Here is a 19,483-nt window from a genome sequence, read left to right on the forward strand (position 1 = left end):
ACATCAAGAAAACAAGAAATATGGTTGGCTGCAATTCCATGAGCTCAGGAGCTCAGAGAATTCAGTGGAGTCATAGTGCTTAAAAACACAGTGACTACTGCAGCAGAGGAAATGTTTTAATATGCAGTTAACACAGACAACTGTCACGCTTATTTTCAGATACACAAGATAATCTGTTACTATTTTGGGGAAATTTGAGTGCTCAATTTAAGCTGATAAAATATGGGCGCCTAAAAAAGTATAAAAGTATAAACATTTTCGCCTACACAATTACATTTTTAGTAAATTCAATTCAGTCTTAACATCTTAAAAAAAAGACAAACATTTTCTGTGTTGTTGTGGAGGGGCCAGCAGCTTCCTGTGCAGACCACATCCAAGTTGCAAAATGCGTTACAAACCCTTTCAAGCATTAGACGCATGGACAAAACATTCAGCCCATTGCTTAATCTGCTTAGTAGAAATGGTTTTTACAAATCGTTTCTGCCAAACTTTTATCAATGTATAAGAAGTCCTTAAAAAAAAACACCAAACCGAAGCCAAACAAACAAAAAACCCCAACCAACCACCAAAATTATCACAATCCCCCCGCCCAAAACAATCTCAAACAGGCAAGAGCCTGGCTGTTTGGAAATCAGGCATTTGTGTAAAGGATTACCTAGAGTAGATGCTTAAATTCTGAAGTCACTGACAACGGAAACTGTAACATCTTTAGAATTCAAAACAATCTTGTAGCTTTTTGAAACTCCCACTGCTTTTGTAAGTCAACAAAGCTGAGTTTTATACTATTTCATGAAGTGTTTTAAAGATGTGCTAAAAATTTTGCTTAAAACATAGTGTATTAAAAAGCTCCAGTCTTGTGTATTAACCTTCATCAAGGACAAACTAATAGAGCTGCACCAGATATTTTCGGTGTCCTTTAACTGCATAGTTGAAACAGTATAGAAAGAGAAAGGTTGGTTACAGGTATCCTGAATGTCTGATGTAATTAAGCTTTTCAATGGGATGATTTTGTTTTCACACTCAAGGTTGACTTCAACCCCACTCGTACAGACAGGGATCTAGGACTAGCCAGCCATATTTCTGTACAACCTTCAGCTCTTGAAAAATGTCTATCATAATCCACAGAATTCATTGTTTATAGGCATTTCATGAAAGCACAAACATACATATGAGTACAAACATCTCAAAAGAAACAAAATATTCAGTTGTTCATTTTCAGTGAATTTTGATTCCCTTTCCAAGCATCTGGTTAAGACTGGAGCATAACTTTTGCAGGAGGAGACTGTTTCAACAGAAGGAACATCAAGAATAACTCAGATTAAGGCCATTTTCTCTGAGTTTAGTCTTCCCTTTGGGCATTAAAATATGCTATTAATCCAGTCAATATATACACCCTTCCTTCAGAGAAACTTCTTGTCTGCTGTGTAACTTTTTACATGCTAGTTTCAGTTGATCTCCTAGACTGTTATTACATTATAGAGTATGTCACAGAGCCATTAGGAATGTGCAGTATAACAGAGTCAGCTGGGGCTGCCACTGATTCTGAAACAATGTAGACCCCAAATATTTGCATTTGTGGGCTGTAATGTGTGTGTAGCACCAATTACATTGTCCTTTAAATGTTTGTAATGATTATTAGGAAAATGTCTCCAAACTGATCAACATTGGGTCATCCAGCACCAGACATCAAGTGCTACATGTCTCAGGAAAATATGAGTGCATGGTCATTTCAAAAGACCAGTGTCTGTCAGCCCACAGGAGAGTACAACCATGCACTACAACCAAAACTTAACACACACTCCCACACCACCTATTCCCATTAGGTAATCTCGCAATGCTTTCAGCCAGTTGACACCAGCTTACAGGCAAAAATGGTTGAACCCAGATCAACAGAGTATTGTCTAAATCAGATTTTTTTCTTTTGCAGCCGAGCCTCTTCAGTGTGACAATTCACTGGGTCTTGGAATAAAAGAGAAAAAACTGTCACCCTTCAATACTGTCTTCACATCCTGGAACCTCGCTCTTGCAAAATCTGAAACAGACCAATGAAAATACTATAAATGAAAATTCGTTTAATGTCATTCCTAAAGCATGGGGGTCAAAGAGAATCATGTCTATTTCAAATAACTCAGAGTGTCAGGGATCTGATTCAAGGGTATTCCTGAAGTCTGTGCTTTAAGGCTGAAAAAGACAGGTTGATAGATGCAATGTCCACTACCAAACATCATTGAAACAGATGTAAATCAAGGCTAAGAATTAAGTATGATTAATATAACCAAAGCTTAGGGATTGGTAGATGTAAAAAGTAAGCTAGTTCACCTCAACCAACTACATTTCCTCACAGATTTTTACTATGCTATTCAGACATACGAAGGTTATCTGCTGGATTGACCGGCTATATAAAAATAAATACTACTATGACAGCAGGTTTTAGATGTTATTACATTAACATTAAGTGCTCATACAAGACCTCACAAGTTTTTTAGGCATCTCTGTCCACATGAAAATTATTTCTGTTCACACAGGACACAGCACACTGAACTTTTCATGCACTGCCTTGTCCATCATTATCCTCTGAAACGCTCAAGCCAGGCAGCTGACAGGCAGTGCCAGCTCTCACTTGATAACTCTGTCTAGGGGATTTGATTCTCCCACTGTTACCAAGGAACTGAGACTCCCATTACAGTGAGTACAGGATTGGTTTTGGTTTGGTTTTGTTTTTTTCCTAAAAGAAGTTGGTTTGTTTAATATTCACCTTAAAAGGCGTATATTAAACATAGAGACTGAAGTCTAATGGAACCTAAATACCCACCCCTGAAAAACCCAGGAATCCTTGTCTAGAGCATCTTACAACATGAAACCCATGCATTCTACTTCCAGTGTGACCATTATTTTCCTTTTCTGTTTCAATTCTGTTTGGCTGTTGGCATAAGTATCCAAGTCTTAGGACTGACTGTCGAAGCAACGTTTCTCATGATGCTACTCTACACTGACTGGCGATCAGCAATAATGAGCTCAGCTCTTGGGCTGTGTACCACTGTGGAACTGCATAAGCAAACTGTACAACCAATCATGCCAGTATCCAAATAAAGCACTACGAGAAGCTTCAAATATACTGAGCACAACTACTTGATAATGTTAATCTGTAATTAAAAGTATCTCTAATTATACTGGAAAGGACTGTTTGTTTAAAAAGCTGCCAGGAAGCAAAGGCACAATCTCTGGACAATGGCATAGCTGTCTTTGATGTAGAATTTCCTTCTATGATTTCAGTGTAGTCTTATACAGTGTAGTGTGATCCTAGCACACAGTAGCACATTCTGTCTCAGAGGACACAGAATCTGACAGCAGACAAACACTTCAATCTTTGTGCTCGTAAGGTAAAAACTGGTGATCACTTAACACAGCAGAGCAGTTTCACATATGGTTTGAATTAGAAAACCATCTAGGCATTTGTTTCCTTTTTAATATTGTTAAAGCATTGATAATTTAACCTATCAGCGTTTGTAGGTCACTGAGCCTAATACGTCTTTCATAGTGCAGTCAAGTAGGGTCTCACCTCCTTTGCACAACTCCATGGAACTTTTTAAGGACTGGAGTTCATAAGAACTCACCTGCCTCAGAGACAGTTTAGAGACAGGTCACTGTTAGCTTAAAAAAAGAAATAAATACTCTGCTTTATCACCTGCTCACTTTACTTCCTGCAGTACCTGGATCTCCCTGTGCTCACTGAGTTCTTTCTCATTTCAAATTCAGTATTATTGAAGTTATGAAGATGTCACTGCAGCTATTCTGAGAAATTTCCAAAATACAGAGAATGTTTTCAATGGGCCATGACATACTTTAGTGTGCTATTTAGATGCAAACACTGCTTATTTCATTAAGACAATTTACTATGTGTACTAAGCAAAAAGCATTTAATATGAAACTAGGAAAGATAAAAGTGAATTATGTGAGAAAAAGCCAGGTCCTGAAAATTGCTCAGCCACATTAGTATATAACACATTCAAAAGGGATTAGACAAGCTTACTGAAGGTAGTGACATTGGTACCTACTCATGGGATCATAATGTCATGGTAGCTTTCATACAATGATCTGCATACAGGCTTGAAGCTAAAATTCCTAAACTGAGGCTTACTGGAAGGTGGGGAAGTACACCAGGAGCTAATTTTATGAATGCTTCATACTTAAGCTCTTTTTTGATTATTTGGTGTTACTCACAGCTGTGAACAAAGTGCTGGAGTAGATGCTCACATAGCAGATAACAGCCTCACCCAGCAAAAGTAATAAGAAAGTTAATCTCCAACAGAGGCAAAACTATGGCTAGTTATGTACCTGTGCAGTTAGAAAATATTTGATCTATTAATTTTGTGAATCTTTTCAATTTAAAATGAAACAGTCGAGTTTATTCTTTCCTAGAAGATAAAAAGATAATTCCAAGATTAACAGAACTATTTTCTACAGCTTCAGAACATGTACAACAAGATAAAGCTAAGCCAGATCTGGACACTGAAATCTGAACACTTTACTGAGCAAGTAAACCCAACATGAAGTAGAAAATTTTGTAAGATCAGGCAACATTTTAATGGGTTTTGCTTGCTACTTCACCTATGAGATCTATATTTACAAAAGGAGAAACGATTTCTGATCAGCAAACTCTCAGGAGAGGTGTTCAGAAACTGTGTGAAAGAAGATCTTTTCTAGTCATGGGCAGTGACTTTGTCCAAAGAAGAAATATAGAAAACTGTACTTACTTACTAACCACTGGAAGACTGAGTCTGCTGCAACTTGAAATTAATCTTTTCTTTATTTTTCTCTCCTGAAAAACCCTTTAGTAGGACTATTCCTAAAGATTTTAGTAGGTTACTGAGTAAAAATGCTGAGAGAATATGCTTCAAAGCTAAGAGAGGTCAGTTACGGCAGGTAAGAGGTGTTCCAGCCCTCAGACCATTTTTGTGTCCCTCCCCCGGACCCACTGTGAACAGGTCCATGTCTTTCCTGTATCAGGAACGTCAGAGCTGGAGAGTCCGGATGCTCCAGGTCAGGTCTTCATGAGAGCAGAGCGCAGGGCAAGAATCCCTCCTTAACCTGCTGGCCAGCTCTGGATAACCAGCTTCCTGGGCTGCAAGTGTACTTGGCTCATGCTAGCAGTATCTCCAAGTTGTCTTCTGCAGTGCTGCTCTCAATCCATTAATCAGCCAGTCTGCACTGGTACTAGAGACTGTCCCTGCACTGGTGCAGATCTGCTGTGATCAGAATTTTCCTTCTTTTCATGGTCTGTTCTGGTTTTCCTCCAGGTGCACCAGACCCAAAGTTAACTTATAAACTGTAGACACTGCTGAACGCATTCTCATATCCAAGGGGCCTGCGTGTGACTGCTTCTTAGGGAAACAGAACATGAGAACTATTTCCTTTCACTCAAAATAAATCTGCTGCACATAGAACAACATCTTAAGGACTGTTTTGTCTCTCAGGCAGCTTAAAAATCTTGCGTTCACTTCCAGCACAGTGCCAGTTTACTTTTTTCAATAAAGCTTCAGACTTGACCTGTTCCTTGCAGCCACTCCTGAAGACATGGCAAAAGACCTTATTCTATCTCAGCAGTAGTTGCTTTTAGCATCAGCAAGAAGATATAATGTAGGTTTTTCCTTAAACATGCGGAAGCAACTTCAGAGATAAGGCTGGTTTACAGCTAAAAAATTCAAGTGTGTAGGTAAGAAGCTTGATTTCCATCTCATGCAATGCTAAATATCTCAAATCTATACTACTCAAGCGACTATACTAAATGTATAACTGAACATTCAAAGATAAGTTATCTTCTAGAAACTGGATAGTAGAAGAAATATGAATAGTGCTGGCAGACACATAAGAAGTTGCAGAAGTTGTAACTTCTGATGCAATTTTTGTGTTCTTCCATTTTGTGGCTTTTAAAGTACCTGATCTGCAATAAGATGTTGTACAATGGAAGGGACCTGATCCCTTCCCAGAGACAGTTGTTTCCTATGATAAATATAACCGTAGCACTGAGATCATGCTATTTACTTATATTTGCCAGATCCTGATTCAGGAACTATGAATTTCAAAATGATCAGCTAAGACCATCCTCGATGATGCTGCACTGAATGTGCATCCTGTAGGCTCCTACCAGATGACTCTACATGCGAAAAAAATATTTGACGTAAAAGCTGGTGCACAGAAAATAAAAATGAAAAGCAATTCTGACCATAGGATCTACATGAAGAACTTTTCTGCTCAGCAAAGCTGTAAAGGAACGAATCACAACACATCTTGTAACAGCAACACCAATTATTCTGTCCAAGAAGCAATATCCAGCTCAGGAATTCTGTTTGCTAACCATGCCACCACTATAACCACAAACACACATACCACCAGGACTAGCCAGAGAACATCACTAGTGGGGTAGGAACTGGATGGAGCAGAAAAGTATCTGGGTAAATTCCTAGGGCAGCTAATGCTCACCATGACATTTACACTTAATCTGAGTCATTCATATCGTAATCCGTTTCTTCATCCTCACTCTGAGTGGCATGCAGCATGCAGCAAGTATAGAGAAAGGAAAGGAAAAGAAAAGATTGCGAGTGAGTCAAAGCTGCAACAAAGTACAGTCCACTTACACTTGAAGCATCTGTGAATGACATTTATTTACTTTTATCTGGAACTCCCCCTCTTTGCAGGAAGGTACAACAGCAGACAATTTCAAGAAGGAACATCACAGATTTCATTACAATTTCCTTTTTCAGATGTCTTAAAGTTAGCAGATAGAAGCCAATAGTGCCATGCAACATAACAATAGGGACCATAAGTATAGAGAAAAGTTAAATAAAACTGTAAAGCTGGTACCTTTACTCCATGTACTCTTCATCACAGATGGGAAAGGATAGCACTTGAGAATCAAACTTTGGAGGTAGATGTTACGAACAACCTTTGGTCATTTGTCCAAAGGGTGACAGATCAATAAAGTGGTACATAAGAAAATAATGCTTGTGGGAATATAGGTTATCTTTTAGTAGTGTCATGGCTACCATTAAAACCTACTGGAACCATTTATGTCAATGTCCCAGATGCCATCAATTTCCTTAGCTTAAGTGTATTTGAAGGTTAAACAGAAGTCAACTACTAACTTACTATGCAAACTGTTTTCAAAAAAAAAAAGAAAAAAGAAACCTAAGGAAGTCTCCGAGAAGGAAGGAAGGTGAAGGTTGATTACACAGCCTATCAGAAGATGCCTTTTCCTATTCTGACAGTCCAGTACTACCACCTAATATTGAAATGCTTGACAGTAAAAATTACATACTGGCACTTTTTTGTTTTCTCTAACCCAACCTGCTGTAAAAGTAACAGGAAGACTTTCTCCATAGCTTCTAAAAGTCAGTCCCAATACATGAACATATTAACCTGTATATACCACTGTATACCAGAATTTCAAGCATATGAACTTCATTAAGACCATTGAGATACTGAGACAACAGCTCCCAAACCACAGGCAAGATTCCTGAACACAACTGTCAGAAACCTCTCAACCAAAAATAATTTCCTAGCTTTCTTTTCAGGCATAACATATGCCTATTAAAAATATTTGATCTATTAGTGTTGTGGTTTAACCCAGCACTGCACCAGCTACTATGAAGAACTGTTAACAGCTGAACCCAGGACAACTAGAAACACAGGATATAAAAGATTATTCTTCAAGTATTGCTATTAGTTGCTAGCAATACCTCAGCGCTTCCAGGACAAAAGGAATGAATGTTGTATCTCCAACCTTAATCAACATCAATTCTGATTCATTACCTGGACAAATTACACCCTGCTCTCTTCTGTGAAACAATGACCAAGAAGCACTTCAATGCAGAGGCTGAAGATCTAGCCCCTCTCAGAGCTACTGAATTTGCAGAGCTGTACTGCCCTTTGAACTAGCTTTTGTATTTAGGATTTAATAATTTCATGTTAACAGTATTTTCTTTTCCATTAAGGGTGCAGTATAACTCTGGCAACTTCTAAAGTTCCCTGAAGATGCGTTATCTATTCCTTATGAAGATCTTTATTAGATTCTAGAGTTCCATGGTTTATTTCAGGTACATAGCCCAGTCCTAAACTATTCCCATACATCTCTAACCTGTCAACTTTGTATCTTGGCAAAAGCAGACCCTGACTGGGGTACTGGAAACAGTGAGCCGTGGCTTAGCCAGGTTCAGTGTTCACCTTGACTACGTTAATCCTTACAACTCCTTGGAAGTTTTACCTGAACAGTGACAAAAGAGCATAAATTCACCATTTCATTAAGAATACACCATAAAGCTTGGAGTGTTTTTGCAGTGCAATTTACAAAAATGTCCCCATATATGTAGCCACATAACCAAGACACAAGGCATAGAAAGTAGTGAAGTTTTAGCTGTTTGAGGCCCCAGTGCCAATACCCAGATCAATTCTTAAACATTATTTCAAAATTCATCTCTTTGAAAGTTATTCTTGAAAAAGCAAGTTTTGATCTTTTATCGGTTGTTTCCTAACTACATATACTAAACTAAAAGCTTTTAAATAAACTACAGAAGTATCTGGTTTGTAGTCATCTTCTCATACAAACCAATAATACGGTGATAGAAACTGTTCAATATGCATGGAAGAGAAGAATATACTTACATATATAACTGGTTTGCCTTACTACTATTCTGTTGTGTTTCTACATATTCCCTTGTACAAACTCTGAAAGACAACTGAGCAAAATGCTAAGATATTTGTGCCTGTTACAATCTTTCTGGAAAGCTAGCTACAGAAAGTTAAGAGAACTGGGTAGACACCTGAAAATCCTAAGCTAACAAATACCTTCATTTTGTAACATATTGCACATGACTATGTTTTTCAGAGACAGCGTATTACAATCTCCAGTCTTGACAATAAGATTTCTTCTGTTGAAGTGTAGCAAGAAAATAGTTTTCAACTGTACCAGTGGCAGAATAAGGAAGCATTCAATTTTTTAAGAAACAAACCCTAGATTCTAAACTGTAAACAGCAAATATCTGCCAATACTTGAAAAAATCAAGACAGGTATCAGGAACATCGCAGACTATTGGATTTAAAGAACTCATATGGTATAACAAATGCATGCTGACTGTACCACTTACAGTCATACAATAGACAGGGAAACATTCGTCATGAGTGAGGGGAAGAAAAGCAATTAAACAACGGTCCAGAACAGAAATAGGCCTAGCAGGACTTAGTGAAGCCCAACTAATTTGACTCCATTTCTTTAGTCTAATGCCTCATAACTTACCTTTGCTTTTTCACTTGGTTCACTGGTTGTGCCATAGGGAGTGTTATGCAATTCCTTTGAGACCACACACAGAAATTCTGCCTGATCTTCATTGCCATAGTTATAGGAAGAACCAATACTGACCAGCTGAAAGATTGGGGGGGAGGGGAAAAAAAAGTCAACTGCATTTCCACATAAAACAAACTGTAAATTCTCATCATTAATACAAAGACTCCTCACTCTTCAGACTGTTGGATGCGGCTGAAGCATGATTCTCCACTTCAATGCAAATACGTTTGGATGTTGACAAATACACTGACATTCTGATGATAAGATAAACATAGTTTTTCTTTTTAAACCTTTACAGAACTAATGATTGAACGGTTATGATCGTTCTGTGACAGAAAAGGCTACGGAGGCAGGCCAGCAGAGAAGTAGCCTCTTCCTGTTTCTGTTATTTACTGGAAACCTTCCCACCCTCCAAAGTTGATTTTTAAAAAGTCTGTATGTTGTACCTTGATGTGGTGGGATTTAACATGTAAATGGCTGCATGCAGGAAGCACTTTAACCTGAAGGGATACCCACAACTTTACTTACAGATAACAGTACTTCTATTAAAACATATTTTGAGGGTACAAAGACAAAATTTGCATTTGATCAGAAAACAGCAAGACACAGCATGGTGGGACACCAAGAATAACATCCGAAATTCATATGTGCTGCTACAAGGAAGCTAATCAAGGAAGCACTACAAGCAGAAGCCATGTGTAATGTAATGTGACCTGTTTACAAGCTTCTACAAGTCTCGACTGAATGATAAATGACAATTTACTGAGCACGAAGCATGTACTCAGCACCAGTACTACCATGTATGCAATGTGGTTATCGAACGGCAGAAATTTCATGTAACTTGTCTTACCTCACACACAGTTGTGGAGAAACAGGGGAATTAGAGACACCCTTCCCATTCCCCAGATCCTCAAAGTTATGTGACAGTATTAAAGAAATTTTAGGGTAAAATGCAGCTGCTACTTCTGGGATGGAATATGGTTGACATGCACAGGATCTACCTTACGACAGTTCCCCAGGCAACCCTGTGACCTTAGCATATGCTGAGAGAAACTGAAGGGGAGTGGAGTGGAGCGAAGGCCCTCCCTGCATACAGGTGTGGGAACATGACAACACCATGTACTGATAAACTGCACAGCAGCTGCCAAACCAATGTTGTAAAGTGAGAGAATTCATACCAGAAATGCATGTGGCTCAGTGGATGAAGTTGCCAAGCCATTATCCATCATATCTGAGAAGTCGTGGCATTTCCATCAAGTTCCTGCTGACTGGAAACGGGGAAATATAACCCCCATTTTTTAAAAGGGAAAAAAGGAAGACACAGGGAACTACAAGCTGGACAGTCTCACCTCAGTGCCTTTACTTAGCTTGCCTCTTTTCCAAGCCAGAATAGAGTCAGATGTAGCTGGTTCATTTCTTTTAAAGGTGTATTTCAAAAGCATGATGAAAGAATGTATGATGCTATTACTGCTGACACAAAGTCCTAAAAATCAACCTGCTGCACAGATACACTGTAACTAAATGTCATTACCAAAGCTGTATTAAATCTAACCTACCAAATCACCATACTCATGTGATAAGAGTGTCCTGCTCCCCACTATCCATTATATCATTAAAGTCCCCTGCTAATGGCCCCATAGAAAATGCTTGACTTGTTCTTTAGAGCAACAGCAATTGAAACACTGTCATTATCTGTCTAAAAACAGACTGTGTACTTTCATTAGTAGCCTAGCAGAGTACCAAAGAGAGTAAAAGCCTTGTTAAAGGAGGGAAGATGCAGCATAGGTGAAATTCTGGTCCAGAATCTGTACCTGAGGGATATTATTCCTCCAACAAAAGTGGAAGGTAGACCTAGGTTAAAACCAGCTTCCCTATAGCACTGCCAGGAGAAAATAAAGCCTCACTGTATTTTTAAGGAGAGAGATGTTCAGACGTGCCTGCACGTGGTAAGACAGCTAAGCAAGCACCTCCAGACAGAGCCAACATCTACAAAGAGCAGCAGGCAGTATGCCTGCACAGTGAATCAACTTGATGCCAGGCCTAGGTGATATCAAATTTTTTGGACCCTGACAACAGCATACAAGGTTCAGCCTTCAATGAACAGTACTGACAATCAAGATTCAGCACTCTCACACTACCTACTTTAGCTACACTGTCTGGGTGTGATCACCAGAAACCTTTCCCTCCCTTGTCCACTCCTAACATCATTCTAGGTCTGCAAAATACATACGTACTTGATAATGAACACAGGATGATCAAAAATGAATGTGCTAAAGAGATTTTTTTTCCAGAAAAAAAAAACATGTAATGAAGTTATAAAACTCCATTTTTCCTTTAGAAGCACCAATACATCCTCATTGGAATACAAAGGCACCATTTACCTTGAGACACTAAGTCAGCTAATCTTCCACTCTGCAGTCTGCACCATAACACAGCTGTGCAATACAGAATCACAAAACCTATAAGGTAACTAGTTACTTAGTTGGCCTAAGAAAGTCCACTGAAAAGATGGAAAATAAACCCAGATGTACTTCATACACAGAGATGATTTGTTGCTTCTCTTACCTATCAGCAAAAAATACCATGCATAAATTTTCAGGGAAAAAAAAAGCAGTTAAGATACATTGGCTCCAAAGCTGCTGAAGTGTATAAATTTATCCTATATATTATGTAGCAATTACAAAAAATACTAATACAGTAACTGCTTCAATTATTGAGGTAATAAGTAGAACTATACTAAACAGTAATTTAAAATCATTTAAAGGCTTGGAAACACTAAAAAAGTTGGATACACATTTAAATGAAGCCACAGCTTCTCTGGAGAAAGATTTGAAGAATAAAATTCAAGCATATGATTTGATTTAGTATACAGTCAAGTTTTCTTCTTGCAAAATGGCAAGAACTTGGTATCAGGTAATTATGAAAGCTATGATATCACCTACCAGCAGGAAAAATACTCATTGACACTTGAACAAAATAAGTGGCCTCTCATACACAAAGCAGATACCATACACAGCTCTCAAAACCACACATTTCAATAACTTGCCTCTACAGATTTGCTATACTGATTTAACAATACTGATCCAGAATCTATACAGTGCATTTAGAGGACAAATTAGCAACAGCATTACCTACCACCACAGACAATGACTCCAACTTGCACAAACAGCATCCTTGTCTTCCTTTGTTTTGAACTGGAATTACTCATATTAACTCTTCTACTTCATGACTACCAATTTCCTTCTCTTTCTGTGATGGTCTGATTTTCAAAACTGAGTAAATTCCATAACAATTATTCTCAAATTATATTTTAAATATTCTTGTACTTTGAATATTATTGCTTCTGTGTCAGCTATGATAAACTCCTGCCACACCAGAAGGCTTGGAAAGTCTTGGAAAGCTTGTCTTCCTGGGTTTTTTTAGTTACACTAACAGTTGATAGAATGAAAGTTCTCCTCTCATTTTTTTTGTTACAAAATGAAGTTGTATGAATATAAAAATGGCCTCTACATCTTTTAGAGTTATAATGTGTTTGTTCTGCTGCCTTCTCAAAGGATTTACAAAGGGCTGTAAAGATACATACACATCAGATGGGAAACTCAGCACTGATGACTGAGACCAGGACTGCAAACATTTATTTCAGGTCCTTTAATGCAATTGTCAGATTTCAAATCTACAAGGAAAGAAAATTAATCCCCTTCCTGATTTTTGTTGTTTGTTTTTGTTTAAAATCTCCCATTTTATTATGTTGAGATTTACTTGGACCTATCTAGGACATGAACACAGGAAAATCACATCATGCTGCCTGTAATCCAGGTATCCTTAACAGTGGGCCACATTTCCTAATCAGTACCAGAAAGTCTACAAACTCAGTGCATTCCAAATGTTGCTTATACAACAGCAAGAAACAGACAGTGCTTGGTACTTGAAATTATTCTGGAATACAGCTAGGCAACAGTCCAGGTTTAAAAATTGCAATTGCATGGTTAAGTGCCCATGTAAACTCTTGGATAAGGTTCTGCTCATGTAAAGCCACTTTACTGTCATGTTATTTTCATGATGTTATACTGATATTTCAGGCTGAATAACCACATATACATCAAGGAAAAGAAGCACTCCAAGTATTTTATTGATGGAAAATATCAGAGAACACCAGGTTCCCTAATCAATTCATAAAAGACACTTCAGAATGGAGCACAGCTATGGACAGAACTGGAAACTGGCTCCAGTGTTACTAGTTAGCATTAAAAACCCTTCCTAGACTCCCGAACACTGGGAAGTAACACAGCAGTTTAAAAGTCAGTGATCTGAGGTTGAGAGGAGCAGGAAGGATGAGACACCCTAAAAAGCCAATGAGTGAAGCTATGATTCATTTGGGTAGCAATAAAACTTTCCCAGAAAAATTCCCCAAACAAATCAAACCAAACCAACAACAAAACAAAAATCCCCAAACAAACAATTAAAAAAAAATCAAGCTACAAAAAAAAAAACAAAAAAACAAAAAACAATCCACCACCCCCCAAAAAAACCCCAAAACCAAAACCAAACAAACCCCAGAAAACCAAACCCACAGACCTCTCAAACCCGGGATGTTCTTTCCATTTGAGACACAATTTAAACCTGCTGATTTTGTTCTCCTCTCGCTCCTTACTTTATTTCTGAACAAATCTGTTACTCGTTGTCCCAGCTTTAACATATTTCACTCAGCGAAAAAAAGCAGTTAAGTTTTGACTTACCAGAAATACAGGGTTGCAACTCAGAACTTAGCTGGCTATTCGGTAGATGAAATACACCCAAACTGAATCAATGATTAACACAGAAATGTCCCTTTCTGAATCCAGTAAACTCAAAGCTTTATCTACAGGGCTCCTAATGTTCAAACTGTACCACTTTTACTTAACAAGTATGAATCAAAGGCTGTTAACTTTGGAGGAAGATTTAAGGAAAAGAAGGTACCCTACTGAGAAGGTAAGAACTCTTCTTAAGAAAACTTTTAACTAAATAACTGGGGGGAGGGTTGGTTGGTTGTATTATTATTATTTTTACAATATGAACATTCATAATGTATCATGAAATACTGTGAATATAAATAAAAGCCAGTCACAAATACACACAAATTACTATGTGTTGTACATCCAGGAATAAAGTGGAATGATTTGAAAGCAGCAGAAACGCAAGGAGGCCAAGCATATCAGTGTGAGGGCAAAAAGAATGGTGTGACACACCTCACTGCAGCATTTCTGGAAGCATCTCTCTTCCCCTTTCACTTCCCGTGACACTATCAGCAGATACTCTGACTGCTGGGCCCGGCCACAGCTGTACTGGGAACCTATACTGACAAGCTGAAATAACCAATCAAAGCAAAACACAAAAAGAAACCTTTGTAAAGCTGAAGCACATACTGTTATCCAAATTGTACAAATAATAGATGAGCTCAAACGTTCAGGTAACATTAACTTGCCACTAGAACACGTTGCTATCAAGCTACAACTTCCATTTAAACATACTTAAAATTTACGAAGGCAGCTGCAAAGCCCTTTGTAATTTCAAGGGAAGTTAAGAGTTAATGATAGTAAATCAGAAAACTCACTGTGGTATAGCCAGCTACTCTGAAAACCATAAAGTTTGGTGCATTGTGAAAGTGAGCATTATTTTCCTGTCATACTTTTCAAGTGCAGACAGTATTGTGGATATAAGACTGGAAGGTGTCATGTAAAGCAATATAAGAAGCCTGGGTATGGAAGAACTTAACTGTATTCCAGACATTGATAAACAAAATACAGCTAGGGAAACATATTAGCTCAACTAGGGAAAAGAAAAAAGAAGGGATAATTTACAGAAGATCCAAGAAAATAATTGGAGTAAAAAAATATTGTCTTGTTCCCATAAATATCGGTACCAAAAACCCTGTTGACACTTGCCAAACAGAAGAATTCAGAAGTCAAAAATATCAGCTGTATTTCTCAACTTGTTATCACAAAAATATGTTTTATCTTAATAATACACGGCAATTCATAGCCCATTTAAATTCAAGCACAGCCTGCCAGTGCACTTGAGAAAGATTAGCATTTTAAATTAAGTGTGAAGACCTAGACAACTGCCTGTTGTGAGCAGGGATTACTACTGATGAGAAAGATCATGAGCAGTAAATTTATTTTTATCCTGCTATTGTTACGTGAGTAATTTTGAAGGCAGCAGCTAAATACTGTCCTCCTTACACAGTGAACATATTTAAGACAGCATTATGGTGACAGACTCAGGTTACATTAATCATTAAAATCTACATGACTGACACACCACTGCTGTCTGAAGTCTTTGTGTGTAGCAATTTAGTTTAGCACAAAGTTTCTCATTATGCAGTATTGCCTAAACATTGTTTTTTTCTGATTGCCTGAAGTAACAACTGAAGCTAAAAACCATCTACAAAACCCACTGGTATCACAAAGTGGGGCAGCACAACTATTGGCAGTAGTTTTGGGGCTGGGACTGCTACATAATTGCAGCATTCTGGCAAGCGCTTTCACTGGCATTCTTTGGAAAAGTGCACCAATATCTGCATAAATGTGCCAGAAGTTTAACACCTTCCACTCCTATTTAATCATCACAATCACATTTTACAAAAACGCTTTGAAATGTCAAGGGGAATGAAATATTTTTGATCAAAAGGAACCACTCAAACATGTTACACAGGGGACAGAGCACAAGGACTCTCAACCCATACGAATATTACTCGTCTGAAAAAGTTGCTAATTTCTCTCCCACCAATAATATGTAAAAAGCACAGTATGTGCCACACCAAAGAGTGTTTCTGAAGGAAGCATGCTGCTGAGCAACACAGGTTTAGAAAAGGTACAAAACTGCAGAAATGCTACAATGTTCCCAAATCTTAATAATAAAACTGTTTAGATTATACAGAATATTCTGATCACGTTTCAAGGGAATGAAATCTGCTAAAAGCAGGTCTGCAATACAACCAAAGGAGAGAATGGCCTAATCTGAGATAACAAGAAGCTGAGCATCATGAGACTATATGGTTGTTATGTTTATCTACTTCAACCTATGTGCCCAAGAGAGTGCAACATGAGGGAGGAGAGAAGTACGGAGAAAGCTGGATGAAACAAGGACATAATGTTCAAGAAACCCACTGGAAGCTTCTAGTTTTCAAAGAGCTTCTAAAATCCAGAAGAGATTATCATAGTTCTTTTAGTAGTTGCACTGTCACAGCAGGATTACTCCCAAAGACAATACCCCCAAAGAATACAAGGCTTTAGGACAGGTAAAAGCCATAGTATCATTTAAACTGTTAAAAAGTAAAGGATCTCTGCTATAACGAAATCTGGTTTCTCATGCCAAAGAAAATATATAAAAAAACCCCAAAAAACAAAAAACATTGTAAATGCACTGGAGGGAAAAAAAAAACAACAAACCAAAAACAAAAACCAACATGTGCATTAAGTGAGAGCTTTTTTCAGGGACTTAAACCAGCTTCTGGCTTCTGGCAGACCAAACAGACCTGGTAATACTTGAGCCAGAGAACAGAAGCATCAGAAACATTCTCACTGCTGGTTTAGATTATGTATCGTGGCCGTGCACCATGACACCAGCACCCTGCACATTTCAACAAATATAAGCAAAATATTCTCTTTCAGCTTTGTGTGCCATACTTTCAAAAAATGTTGCTTTGGTGCATTATGGCAGTGAGACTGCACAGGGCAGAAGGCTTGTGCTTATTCCAATCTCTCTTAAGGCTGGCATCAGACACTGAAAAAGATGCTGTTGGCTGAGCACTTCTGTCTCACTCCAGAGTTAACAGCTTCATTGCTCCAATAAGGTTTAAATATTCTCCTAGGTTAGGAATGTGAAGGATGAAGATGCCACATAGTTTCTTAATTACAAAGATTAGCAAAGATAACAGAAAGATCTTCTTGTGATTTTACAATGTATTCTTAAATGTACACACAAAGCTACTTTCATGCAGTGAAAAGAAGGAAAACATTCGCGTAGTTCATATCTATCCAGCTTCACATCCATGCTGGTTAAATTCACCCTCTTATGTATATCAGTCCTATATCTGAAGAACCATTGTTCAGGCCTGACAAGCATTTACCTCCCAAACTTGTCTTTTTACCCAGAGCTCCTTATATCTGATTCGTATAAACTTGTATTAGTTCATTTTGGTTTATTCACCCTTCAAATGCTCGTGTGTAGACACTGAAGAACAACATTTCAAACATGATGTAGATGTTTTTCTAGAAAGTCAGCACAGTTTACCTCCTGGAAAGCTAGTTTAGTTGGTTTGGGTTTTTTTTTCTCTGACAAATAAGAATACAAATATAAAATTTTAACTCAACTGTGTATATTTATCCTATTTCTGAAAATACCTGAACTTAGAAAAATGCACAGATTTGACTTTACACTCCTCTCTCACATAACTGCATTTTCAGAAGACTTTGTAATTATATCCCATATGGGTTTTTTACCTGTTCAAATTTCCAGCCATCAGACATTGTGGACACCATTTGAGTGAGTTCCTCTTCCTGGCATTGCAGTACCCTGTACACATGTTTGACTGGCACCTTCAAGAAGAAATATAAGATGCTCAGTACAGCATGGAATTCAATATACTTGTGACTTGTCTAAAGTTGCCCTTACTCTCTAGAAATGGTTAAGTAAAAAACACCACCTTCAACACTCTGTCCTTTTGGGGTTTGGGGATTTTTTTGTTGTTGTGTTTTGTTGAAGAAATCTCATCTGTTCAGAATCACTTTCCAGAAGATTCAATGCTTCATGAATGTTTCAGAGACTAAAAGTGCTACTTAACAGTTAGAACAAAATAATCTTAAGACTTACGTGTCATGCCATGTAGTAGCAAACCTCATCATTCAAAAAGAAGGTTGAGGTTCCGGAGAAGCCTGCCTAACTTTAAGAATGTCTGATCATACTAAAAATGTCATTATTTCCCTGTGGTTTCCCATTCAGAGCAATGAATAACTGGGGCCACTTCAGCTGAAACCCTTTAGAAAATATTTTGAACAATTCTTTAAAATGTTTTCATATTTTAAACAAGCACTGAACCATATTCTGTGCCCTGTGTAAGCAGAATGGGAGATATTGGCAATTAAGAATATTAATCTTTGTGCAGTGCTGGCTCCAGCTCAGCCAGTGCCAGAAGCAGCCACTCAGTATCTTAAAATGAGCAGTTAAGGGAAAAAATAAAAATGGAACACACCCACTATTTGCCACAGAACAAATAACAATAACCACCCCAGAAAACAGCCTCACCTGTGAGATTTTGCTGTCTCTTTCTCTTATTTTGTCTTTTACCAGCTTTATTAGTGATGTGATATTGTAGAATTCAGCCTCTTCCAGTACCCCTAGGATGAGAACAGTTTGGAAAAGAGTGTAACCAAAGATTCCAGGCCAAAACTATCCATCAGTTCCTAAGATTAACTTCTCTACCAGCTACAGAAATGTTTTGCCCTATGAAAAGTTCGTTTACTAATGTAACAATTCTGGATGCCTTCAGGTACATGCATTTCAACATTGAGCTCATTCCAAAAACCTGTCCTAAGAAAAACCCCAGAGAAAACATGCCATTCCACATACAGAACGAGAGGCAAGAAACAAACAAGCAAAAAGGCACACAAATGCCAGAGGTAGCAGACTGATGGCCCACCACAGGTCAGGCCCTGCCTCAGGCCACAATGTGAAAGAGAAATTCAACTTGTCCTACTGGAAAGAAAAAAGATTCTTTCTGTCACTGAAACAAAAGCTTAAAGGTGCCTACTAAAGACAGCTCCCACTCACATGTTCAAACCTTACTTGTTCTCCACACATACTATGTGTTTAACAGTGCACTCGGAAACTACACATTATTTCCTGCTACTATTGTTAGATCGTATTTCTTTTTGACCAATTTCTTCAACACCTTATCAATACAGTTTTCGTACTATGGTCTAAAAAAGTCATCCTCCATCAGGGCAGAACTGGTATGAATTCGGATCAGGGAGAGAGAATCTGGTGGCAGATTTTACTCCTCAAGAGCTTATTCCACACATCTGAACATCCCAGAATTTCACTATTACTTCACTTTACATCATCTAAAACTTGTTTCACAGCCAGTATTCTTGTGCTTGAAGAGGACAA

General features: G+C 38.0%; 1 protein-coding gene across 1 annotated transcript in view; it reads right to left on the bottom strand.

The window, feature by feature from the left end:
• Positions 1 to 1,393: 1,393 nt before the first annotated feature.
• Positions 1,394 to 19,483, bottom strand: part of LOC101871489 (3-phosphoinositide-dependent protein kinase 1) — a 67,362-nt gene continuing 49,272 nt past the window's right edge. The window contains exons 3-6 of the mRNA XM_005142136.3: positions 18,620 to 18,711; positions 17,818 to 17,913; positions 9,290 to 9,415; positions 1,394 to 2,032 (exon numbers count right to left, since the gene is read on the bottom strand). Of these exons, the coding sequence (XP_005142193.1) occupies positions 2,003 to 2,032; positions 9,290 to 9,415; positions 17,818 to 17,913; positions 18,620 to 18,711 (344 nt within the window). The 3' untranslated portion in view covers positions 1,394 to 2,002. The remainder of the gene's footprint in view (positions 2,033 to 9,289; positions 9,416 to 17,817; positions 17,914 to 18,619; positions 18,712 to 19,483) is intronic.

The sequence above is a fragment of the Melopsittacus undulatus genome, chromosome 8 (genome assembly GCF_012275295.1).
Source record: "Melopsittacus undulatus isolate bMelUnd1 chromosome 8, bMelUnd1.mat.Z, whole genome shotgun sequence".
In the NCBI taxonomy this organism is placed as follows: Eukaryota; Metazoa; Chordata; class Aves; order Psittaciformes; family Psittaculidae; genus Melopsittacus; species Melopsittacus undulatus.